At 33.2% G+C, this 12,789-nt stretch overlaps 1 protein-coding gene across 1 annotated transcript; it reads right to left on the bottom strand.

Moving 5' to 3' along the window:
* Positions 1–11,607: 11,607 nt before the first annotated feature.
* LOC112692169 lies at positions 11,608–12,285 on the bottom strand. The gene has a single exon (XM_025566741.1). The coding sequence runs from the start codon at positions 12,283–12,285 to the stop codon at positions 11,608–11,610; it is 678 nt and encodes a 225-aa protein (XP_025422526.1).
* Between the last annotated feature and the right edge of the window lie 504 nt (positions 12,286–12,789).

The following is a 12,789-nucleotide window of genomic DNA, read 5'->3' on the forward strand; positions in this document are numbered from 1 at the left end:
TATTTTTTAAGGCGAGCTTGGAGCTTTTTCCTATTAGAGGCTAGAGAGTATTTCGCCTAATGTTTAACAATTGTCTTTTTTGTTTGACATGTTCTGCCCATGTTAGGCGTTTATCAAATGTCAGTACTAAATAACAGACATTGGAAGCTGGTGGTATCATTTGGTTAGAAAGTGAGATAGGAGGGATAGAGCCTTTTTTTAGTGTAAAAGTGATATGGGAACACTTTACATTGTTAACTTAAAATTTTCACTTTGATTACCATAGATCTAAGTCATTGAGATGATTTTGTAGGAATAGACAGGCAGTATATGGGTCTTTATGAAAAGTGAAGATAATTTTATCGTCTACAAATTCGGCTACGGATACGTGGGTGGATGTTGGTTGATCTGCTGCATATATATTTTACAATATTGGGAATGAGATGGCATCTTGGGGAACTTCAGCTAAAATAGGTGATAAGTGGGAGAATTCAGAGCCTACTTTGGTGACGAAATGGCGGTTTTCTAAGTATGATTTAGAAATAAGAAATAAATAAAATAAGAAGTAAGGAGGTGGTAGAAGTGTTTTTAATTTAAATAGGAGACCGGTATGCCAAACTTTGTCAAAACCTTGAGTAATATCCATTAGGACAGCGGAACAGTAAGATTTGTTTTTAAATGAATATGCTATGGCGTTGGTTAAACGGTGTGCTTGATGGATTGTTGAATATTTATTTTGAAACCCAAAGTGAGTGTTGGGTATTACTTTTTTGTCATTTATGATTGTAGATATATATTTAAGCATTAATTTTTCACTGAGTTTGGCAAAGAATGGTAGGAGGCTTATAGGACGATAGGACGATGGGATGTCGGGAGGTTTACCCGGTTTCGGAATTAGGATTATAACTGATACTTTCTAGTGAAGAGAGAAATAAGAGAATCTTAGGATAGAATTTAGTATGTGAGTGAGGTGTATTAGTGCTTTTTTTGATAGTTGTCGTGTCACTTCAGTTGTGATTAAGTCTAGTCCGGATGATTTTTTGAGGGGGAAAAATTTTATAAGGTGTTTGATTTCACCTGAAGTGAATGGTTTAAGAGCAAGATATAACGGAAGTGGAGATGTAAATGAGCTTTTTATGTGATTGGAGAAATTTTGATTGTTAATATTTTAATAGGATTGGAAAACATTCAGGAGATGAGATCGAAAGATTTCTGCTTTTTTCAGACCAGATTTACACCAACTTCCATTGATATTTTTTAGTGGGTATTGTGGAGACCTTTGCTTAAGGTGACTTCGTGACTTTCCATATGGAGTCATCTTTTGTGGTGAATGATGAGATCTAGTCGTTGAAGGAATCGTTCCTAAGTTTGTTTAAAGTGCGTTTAAGAAAAGAGGTGAGATTGTTGTAAATGTTTTTGTCAGAAGGAAGTCTAGTGCATTGCCATCGAGCCCGAGCACGACGTTTTTGTGTGATACAGTACAATCTCGGTAATCCGACACATATCAGACCACGCTGCTGCCGGATTAACGAGGGTTCATATAAAAACGCATTTTAACTTATTGAATGTTACATTGTTACTGACCCATAAAAAAATTAGTTATCATTATAATTTATTAATAATTATTATAATTATATATATATATATATATATATATATATATATATTATTTATTATTTATTTATTGCAATTATTTTAAACTATAAATAATACGTACATGGTTACATTTAATTAATATTTTTATAAGACAGATTTAAAAAAATTATTAATTTTTTTTGTTTTTTTGTTTTAAATGATACTTTTAATACGTTTTCTTGTAGTCGTTTAAGCACCAAAATATCACATGCATCTACTCCGTTCTCTTCTGCCCATATAATGGACGTAGTAAAAGAATTTATTGCAGTGGAGTGAGTTATTGTTTGAACAGCTACAAACTTAAAGTAGAATGTTTTCGTTTTCGTTGTTGCGATATTTTAATGTAATTCGTAATATACTATATCTAACCGGTATACACAATGAACATGCACAACACTCCAACGTTAACTGAATAAAAATAAAATATCTAATAGGTTTATTCGTATTTAATCTGTTATTACTTAGTTTTATCTAACATTATATCGTTAATACGATAGTAATTTTATATAAAAATACATATTGGTACGTATAGGTTAAAATAGCCGGATTATTGGACGTATCGGATAATCGAACGGCCGGATTACCGAGATTGTACTATATCTCTCGAATATGAGCGGGAACTGTTAGGGAGTTTTTTTTAGCGTTTGGGAAGCACAAATAATGATTTCCATGCTGCTGTTTGAATGATTTCGGTTAATTTTTGGACAGCGTTCAAAAATCCAAAAATAATCATTATTATTATTTTTGTTATTTCGTGCCCGATTGTATTGCCACCGCACCGTACATTTTCATGAATAATTAATGCGGCGCGACCGAAATAAAAGTGCAAATAAAAATCACAGGTTTTTATTCATGTTCCATGCGTTCCCGAAACCATGAGTGTAACATGATTATAACAACGTTAAGACGCTGAACGAATGTATACATTATAATAATACACAAATTTTTCGTCCAGTTTTTAAAACCACTGCCGTTTTACCATCAATACTATATCGCAGTAATCTCCAATTACGGTCCATGAACAACTTTCAATTGGCCTCCTCAAAAAACGGTAAACAATCTAAAAATATCCGTAGTACCCAAAGTTTTTTTTAAATATTTACGAGTATACATATTTCTATAAAATTAAAAATTGCATGTGTTCTTATAGTTTGGCCCGCCAAGAACTTTTGATAGTTTATGTGGTCCTCCAGTCAAAAAATTCGGGTGATCCCTGTCAAGTCGTACTCGTAAACCTCGATCCGTCTGCGGATAATTTACTAATCATCACTTTGGGTCGACTTGCGCTGGGCGCATTCGCTAATCCTCTGGAACACAGCGTTTTCAAATGGCGGAAGTTCCAGTGCTGCATGCATCAACATGTCGTTTTCGTTAGCCAGTTTGGTTATAAACAATGTATTTTAACATTTTATTATAATATAAATTATAATATCACATATAAGTTCAAGTTTCATTATAATTGATAGTAATATAACCTTTATTTGTAAAAATTAATTATTACACAAGTTATACAAAATATTTTAAAGTTATATTATCTCAGACTAGCTTCAGCATAGCGATCCCCACCATTTGGAATTTATTTTCCAAAGGCACTCTTTTTTTTTCGACTTCCACAGTAAAAATTTCAACGTCGAAAAAACTAATTCTGAATAAAATTTAAATTCATATTGTACTTTTAAAACGCGCGTTAATTTTGGTATAGTGTGGTGCTTCCAATTGTAAACCATGGGTTTTTATTTTGAACGGTCTAGTACGAGCGGCACTGCCGTCAAACCGCGACACGAAACGATGTTGTGTTGCGGTTGGCGGTAGTACGCGGTAGAAACGCCCAAGTGCAAGCGCGCTCGCATGATAAAATCCCACCCGGGGCAAGATTAAAAAATTCTAAGGGCCAAAACAACATTTATCTAAAAATAGATGAGAACAAAATGTAATACCGTAGAAATCGGTACTCGGGAGAATTTATAGTTTTAAGCGATATGCAGTCATGTGTGAACATTGTAAACCAATAAATACGTTTAGTATTATACATTTTATATTATCTAAAAGTATGATAAATTTTATTAAACTTCATAAATGGATCTCAATAAAATGATGTTATAATTAATACTCGTGGTATTTAATTAACAATGGTTTTGAAACAAAAATTCCCAGTTGGGGTAATGGCTTCTTTTCCCCCTCCCTGCGAGCGCGCATTCCCAAGTGTGTCACATTCCATAAGTACATATGTGACAAAAAACTCACAGAAGAAATCGCGATAGTACGACACGACCTTAAATCGTGTTTTGGGAATTAAACGCGAGGAGCAGTAGCCGAACGTAAGCCCGACGTAAGTGGTCAACGGTAACAGCGACGTCGTTGTTAATCGCATACCGCATCAGCGGTACAGCAGTCGTGTCCCTTTTGACGTTGAACCGTTGGCGAAAGCGTAGCTTTTGCACCGTAACAACGCGATGTTGGTTCGTAACAAACAACGAATGGAATATTGATATCCGTAGGAACTGCGGTATAAAACATTCGAACGGAAATTAACGAGGTCAGTTTGCTATATTATCCGGCATCGAAGACCGACTGAAACGACTGATCAATTTTATAATCATTTTTTTTCAACATTTTAATTTTTTTCCACGTTCAGCGGTCGGCAGTAGAGAAGCGGAAGCTAATCAAAAGGAAACAATCGAAAAGAGCGAAAAGGACAAGAATATGGACCAAGATTCAAACAGACAGGTACCTGCAATGAACCGTGGATTACGTCGGTCCGACACGTACGGCGTGTTCAAACAGCGGACGAAGCCGATGGAAAACCGATCGGACACCATGCCGCCACCGTCACCCGATCAGCCGATCACGCTGAGTAAGTGCAAACCATCCGCAAGTCTTTTTAACGCACGCACCAGTGCCGATCGATCGAGGTTGGATCGAGGGTGGAAGCGTCGGGCATCAATGTGTTTTTTCAATCGTTTCGCTAACAATTGTAAAGTACCGTTTTTATCAATCAACCGTCAGTGATCGTATCACCATGAGAAAACGTACTGCACTCGTTTTTATATTAATTACCGATTACTAAATCTGAACAAAAACAAATTGTTTCGGGCGAGAGTGTCTCCCCGAAAATAATAGTTTCCTTTATATTACGATCACGATGATCCGACCCCGGCGGTAACGGTACTCATCGCGATCAGTAACCGTTCGTGTGCTATCATATCAAATTTTCAGGCACACATTTTCCATAGGTTTTAATATTTATAATAACACGTAACACAAACACGATCAACGGTAATTGGTTTTTAGTGATCTTTCCGTCAACTGGTGCGGATTATTTAGAATATTAATAAATGCATTAATATAACAATAATATTATGTGAATCAACCACGCACTACTCGGAAAAATCATTGGCTAAGAATGTAACTTCCAAGGCGTTTTAGAAAATATTATCAACTTTCGAGTAAGACACTATAGAAATCGGATCGTGCTAAGTGGTAGGCTATTTTTAAATACGTGATCGTATGCACATGTAACTGTTCATCGTAACATTGTGCACATTGGATTTATTATAATATTAAATTGGTGTAGTAGTTTTTTTATCCAGTTATTACAAATAGGATTAAACGAATTTATACAAACTCAATTCTCCGTCAATTGTATAGTTTATGAAAAATATTATTTTAAGTTTATATAAGAAAAACGGAAAATACTCTGGACTACCACCTGTTAGAAAAAACCATTTGTTTTACTAGATATATAAGAAGGATGATAATACGAATCTTTTGGATTAGCCATAAGACATAAAAATAAATTGCATATGGGTGTGGGAAATTCTAATATGAACACACTAGTTCCATTGATAAAAGTTGGAAAAACTAGTCGAGTAACACAAACCGTATTATGATAATTTTACGACGGAAACACTTAATATCATCTGTACGAAGTGCGAAAACCTCTCCGGTGTTCTATGATAGCGTATCCGTCCACTCTAATGCACAGTGTTTTACCCTATAGAACCGCCCACCAAACAGCCGTGGAAAAGAACCGACATCAAAAGAAAATCGGTGCCCAGAGAACTTCCCAAGCTGAAAAATGACAATGTCCCGGGATCGGCAATGCGCAGGGCTTTGCAATACGAAGCGTCGGAGCGGATAAAACAGTTAGCACAACCCAAAATCCGGAACACAGATAAAGACGTGAACGAATATGCGTTTTCGGTCAAACCGTCTTCTCTTAGGTACGTGGCTACGGAACGAATGATACAACTTGCCGAGCCACGGATACGCAGATCGTGATCGACTGCCGATCGATGACCACATCGAAACAATGTAAAGGATATATTTTATTAAATCATTTCAATGAGACAATGTTTTTTCATTACGTATCCGTATTGATGCCCGTCAGAGTGTTTGCTTTTGGCGCATTTGTTGTAATAGGTATATGATAACAATATGGTGATAACGTAACAATATTTTACCCTGCGTGTTGGGGATTTTCTGAACATGTGCGTTTAGAATCCAAAAATGTAACATAATAACGATGATAAATTTATAAAACTGTTAATCGTTCATACATTTGTAATGGCTTTCGGTTGATTTACATTTATCCATCAATTAAATAATAGTCCATTTGTTAGATCAGCACGATCACAATTACTGCATAATATCGAAACTAATTTTTTAGTTATAATGTTAAGTATTGATTACACCATTATAGGTTTACTTGATAGCGCAACGGCTTTGGAAGATATAATTTACAAAATATAAAGAATTTGGATTAAAATTACTCACTTTTTCGTTTGAAATCATTATTTTCCAAGTATAATCCGATATGAAAATATACAAGCGTTTAACACAGGAAAATCAAATGACTTCATAATTGCTGACTGCAGTATCATATTATTATGATTCTTACCAGTTATTATAAAATTAAAAATATCTATTTTAAATTAAGGGTTACTCTAATAACATTTAGTGTTTAATATGAAATGTTGTAATTAATCAATCAGCTCCTTTTATTTTTTACCGTTTGTAAAACTGTTTAAATATTATACATTATTATAACCATCTTTAGAAATAATAATTGATTCACTTACATGACTTTTTTTACTTAGAATCGTTTTTTCGAGAGCAATAGTACATTGGTTTCAAGTTTAAAAGACCAATACAGCAATACAATTCACAAATTCTTGTATCTCACCCTGTCATAGTGTTTTATCCGACCTAGGAATCCCGCCCATTTTACAAGTCCATTTTGTCAAAATATCAATGATATACTGATTTAATAAAAATATTTTAAAAAAATATTGTTATATTATCTATACCAGTGGTTCTCAACCGGTGTGCCGTGGCACACTACTGTGCCACAAAATCAATTATATGTGCCGTGAAAAATGTCTGATATTTTAAAATACCGATTGATAAAACTGTGACAGTTAAATGTCAGCTAATTCTACAGATATGTAGGTAAACTGTATAGTGTACACTGCACGGTTAAAATCTTACTGGATTTGGCGTAGCCAAAGTTTTTGTTAACGTCCAGTGTATGAGTGTGCCGCGAAAAATGGTGTTGTATAATAGTGTGCCGTGAACAAAAAAAAAAAGTTGAGAACCACTGGTCTATACATAATCGTGTTCGAAATAAATAAATTATGAAAAATAACGATTATTTCTGGCAACATTATTTACATACAGTACATTTTTTCTGATTTTTTTTTTTTTTTTTTAACAAACATTCACCCTGAAATTGGGGTCTAATTTAACCGTAGGGGTGTGTCATACTCTCGATTACCTGAAAGAGAGTACTTGGACTCAAAACTGTTAACGTAAATAATACAGTATACAACGTATTATGTACTTATATGACGTGTTATATCCGTGTTACGGATATAAAGTGGACTATTGGTAATGTAGGTACATTTGACCCGGTTAAGTATTATAACCGGTAAAAGTGGACGAACTAAAATAACATGTTACACCCGCTTTTATAAAATATTTCCCAATAACGGATTTTTAATTTTAGGCATTGCAGTAGGTATCAATATTACATCTGTAGAGTACACTCGAATAATAACTAAAAGTAAAAGTTATAAGTTTAGTTATTTTATCTGCAAAGTACACTTACATTTTTGATCTTTAAGTGTAATAATATATGCGTATAGAAAATTTCTATATATTTCTATTTTTTTTTTTTTTTTTTTTGATTATGTATTTCTATTGGAAATACACAATCAAAATAACAATTTAATGATTTGAATATAGTTGTATTAATATTGTTCATATTGTTCAGTGGATTCATTCGTTAATCATCATTTTAAAATACACAAAGTCCATTATTGTTATTATTATTATTATTATTATTAATATTATCTGACATTTTTCATTGTGGTCTCTTATAAAATATTATCTAATATTATTCAGAGTATTTTAATAAATTGTACTACGAGTATAATAAAGTTGGTCTAAGCATGAGATTTTGGAGTAATAGCAAAATGTTAATACAACCAAATAACTCTTCACCCATCCATGTGTCTCGCTCGACCTAAGAGTTTCACTCTTTTTAGTCTACAATTATAATTAAATTACCTGAATGAAATAATCTAATGCACAAAATTACGGAGAATCAGATTAGTTTTTAATAAAAAATATGAACCCTTCTCTCTCTTTTTTTTTTTTTTTTTTATACATATTAAATAATGTGAATATTGCTAGATATCTCTATCCGGCCGCGTTCTAGCTGTAGTCGAAAAAATGGCGGCTGGGGGAAATGCAGTTGTACGTAGCTATTGTACGCGTATATCATATATCGTATATCGTAAGTCACACGAAAAATCGAGTAAACCTTTCAGGTCACCAACACACACCAACAAATGGTCGAGAATCGCTGGTCCACAACGACTTCAACGTTTTTATTTTTTTCCCCGTTCACAGCTCGTCACCGAATACGACCCGTAAAAAGGTAACGCACAGTCGACACCCACACGTATGAGAATTTTTTCTGATGTTTCGTGTGGTTCGTCTTCTTTTCGATTACCGGGGACCGCTATTGTACTCCAAATGCACCGTAAAAATATCCGAACAGTCGAAATCGATTTCGCACGGGAAATATTATTGTATTATCACGATATTCTTGTTGTACACTGGATTCGGGGTTTCCAAACCTTTTTTTTTTTTGAGCTCTGGATAACCTAAATTTAAAATTAACAACAATTCATTAATGCCAATATTAAAAGTCATGGCTCGTAAAAAACGGCGTGTGGATGACTTGATTTTTGATATCGTACAACATGATATCTTAAAATAATAGCAAAAGTTATTGTCCTGCATTGGACTGCACTTCCACCTCTCCGATACTTTCAGATATTAAGTACAAACAAATGATGAAAGTCGCAGCACTAGTTTTGTGTACTAAAAGACTTACGTTATTCAACATGTACGGAATGGAGTCCCATATTGGTTCACATAACGACATTGACTAACTTACCCAGTAGGCTGATAACAATAATTTACTCTACGACACGCAGAGATGTGAGATTGAAAAGTTTCAGAAATTTTCAAGTAAAACTTTTTATGAAATTTGAAAAGTTTCAAGGCTATTGAAATGAAAAGTATTCAAACTTTTCAATATCAAAAATTTAATTTCATAATCGTACGCATACGCATACACCAATAGATAAGTAATAGAACAATAGTTCAAATATCTATGTTTGTAATTGTAGTAGGTATTATGGTACCACTGGTATCTGTTATTAATTTTTATCATGCTAATTTTCTATAGTTAAATTATTATTTGCTAGTTGCTAGATAGTACAATAAATCTATTATCTAGTAATAAATAATGATTAGTTTTTATAGTTTGTTTTATACTTTAATATAGTTATTATTAGTAGGTATTCAATGATCGCTATTAAATGCAATTAAAATGGCCAGCATCTAATAATTGCATAATATAAATCACTTTTAAATAACTTAATAATATTATTTAGATGCGTAAAAAAACTATTGAATCATAAACAAAAAAAATCAAAGGTACATAAAAGTGTTAAATCAAAAGTTTCAATTGGTTTGAAAAGTTTCTGAAAAGTTTCAAGAAGTCAGTGAAAACATGAAATTTTATATCTCTGATGACACGTCGTGAGTCGTCCGAATTGATACGAGACATGCCTTCAAACTTTACTTTTAACAACAATAACGTCAAAAAATATGAATACCCCAAATAATTATAATCGTAAAAATATTGTGAAGGATTGATAAATTATCAATGACTCAACTGAGCACTACAACGAGAAAATATACAAGAACAAACAAAAAACGATACATTTTTCATATAACTAATAACGATATATAATTTAAATTACTGTCATCGAACGACAGCAGTGAATAATATATTATCGTGTTCTATTAACATCGATCAATTTGCAAAATTTCACCACCATTAACTTTGTCATGGCTTGTTTAGAAATCTTGCGAACAAGTTTTTGTACACAATTTGTTGAAATTAGCATGTGCGTCCTTGTACACGATCTTTCTTTCGGCGAGACAATACGTGAGGAAAATGTAAAAAATTATTTCCGACAGCCGCTTTTCGACGGATACTGTTGATGGAGGAGCGAGTGAGGAAAGAACCGACGTCTCGAACGATTCACATGCATCACGTGCAGTCACAACACAAACTAAATTAAAATTAAACGTAAATTACATTTGAATACGTATTCGTATTTTCGATCTCCTTCGCGAGCGTGCGCATACAATAATGATAATCACTTTTTTCCGTTTGACGTTGTCTGCTTTTCGCGTTTACCCACGCGCATGCAAATACACAGGAAATAATCTATTGTTTTTTACATATTATAATTATTATTGAATGTATTAAATCACTCGACTTTTTATATTTTTATGTATTTCCTTCAGTGCATTACGAGATGTTTCTTCATCCAAAGCGATCTGCACTGCCTCTGATAACACCTTTGGCCTACAAGCTTTAACAACTATATTTATGTCATGTGGAAGTCCTTCCATTAAACCTGTAAGGATTTATAATGACGTAATCTTGGTTATATTCTCCGTGTCAGAGAATCCACTTGTAATATTAGAAGCTTCCAAAATTTCATAAAACAGTTGTTCCGTGCGATCTGCATATTGTTGTATTGTTTCTTCATTTGTATACCGAAGCATTGTTAATGTTGAGTGCGATTGAGCCAATATTTGTTTCTTTTCTGCTAAGGAATTCAAAATTGTTTGGAGGTCTTGGAATGAATTTACTTGCTTATATCGAATCGCACGGTAGGATTTCCCTACCAACCTAGTCGTAATCCATTTTAGAAATATATCCTTTAACACAGGAACAATATTTGTTATAGGGAATTCACATGCATTTACAAAAGCGTGACTTGAGTCTGAATTTTTCCCATCATAAACTGGAATTAGTTTTAGGGCTTGCTTTATTGGCAAATATGATACTTTCAACGTCCGATAAATTTTTCTTATGAATAGCTAATTTATTGGATCTAAGAAAATATCTTATCGATTTTACAATATTATCAGTTCGATTTAACGATTTTTCCACTTTCTTTAGGATACTTCTACTATGTTTAAATAGTTCTCCACTTGAGTCGCTACCCTCACTTTCTTACTCCAAAAAAAAAAATTAAATTATATTCTCTAATATCACTGTTATTCCTAGCTGACATACAAAATTCTAATGAATAAGATACTCTGTTAATTAAATGGATTCTCGTGTAAAATTAACGGTTTTACAAATTAAAAAAAAAAAAAAAAAAATTACTTTGTTAATCTACGAGTATTTGATGCTCGTATAACATTGACAATTTTTTTTTTTTTTTTATTATTTATAAGTACGGGCTAGGTAGCCCAATGGTTACATACAAGTGAAATTTACATAGTACATAATTGATACAATATACAAACAGTAAGTACATAGTGAATGACAAAATGAGAGTAACAAACAGAAAATTAATATTTTAAGATACACCCCTAGATACACTAAAATTAAATAAGAGAATGAGATGGGTCGGTATTAGCAATCCTCATTATTCTTATAAGCGGATCATTAGCAGCATAATTAGTTTTGCAAACAGGAATATAAAACGGATGGTTAAAACGTGTGTCCACAGAAAGGATTTTAAAATGTATGCCGGAGAGGAGATCAGGTGAATCAATTTTTCCTGAGAGTAATTTGGTAAGAAAAGTTGAATTAGCTTGAATCCTCTTGTCAGCCAACGAAGATAATTGTAGAGAGGAATGAACTGGAGAATAATCATGTGGCTGATGCGGAATTTTCAATATATGTCCTGCAAAGTTTAAAAATTTACGCTGTACGCGTTCTAAGATATAACTGTGACTGATTACATGCGGATCAAACAATACTGATCCATATTCAAGCACGGAGCGAACCAAGGCACAATATAATAATTTGATAAGTGTAATCAATTTAAACTGAATACAAACTCGTTTTACATAACCGAGAATTTTTAGTGCTTTACTACTGGATGATTCTATGTGTGGATAAAATTTTAATTTAATATCAAAAACTATATCCAAGTCTTTGACTGTGCTTCCTATTTTTTGAAGATTATGTCCATTGATATTATAATCAAAGTTTATTGGTGAACATGATCGGTAAAACGACATAGATCTACATTTACGGATGTTGAGAGACAAACCCATTATCGAAGTCAATTGCGCAATTGCATTAAGGTCATTATTTATACGAGTACAATCATTAATAGAGTTATGTACAGCTTCAAATCATCAGCGAATAACAGACAATTACTTTCATTTATAACATCTTTTACGCCATTGATAAATAATGAGAAGAGCAAGGAAGATAAATGCCCCCCTAGGGAGACACCAGACGGAACATCAATGACCCAAGACTTTATTCCATTAACTTTTACAAATTGTTTCCTATCTGATAAGAAAGACATAAACCACAATAATAAAGGTTCACCAAATCCAGCATGAAATAAGACTTTTAGTAATATTTTATGATTTACCCTTTCAAAGGCATTTGAGAAGTCCAAATAAATAAAATCAACTTGAGAATGATTAGAAAATGCAGCAAATACAAATTTTGTGAACACCATACGACATGAAAGTGTTGACCGTCCAGGGCGAAAACCATGTTGTTCATCACACAAAATGTTGATGGCTGGATAGTATGCAAGACAA

The sequence above is a fragment of the Sipha flava genome, unplaced genomic scaffold (genome assembly GCF_003268045.1).
Source record: "Sipha flava isolate LNK unplaced genomic scaffold, YSA_version1 71_pilon_pilon, whole genome shotgun sequence".
NCBI lineage: Eukaryota > Metazoa > Arthropoda > Insecta > Hemiptera > Aphididae > Sipha > Sipha flava.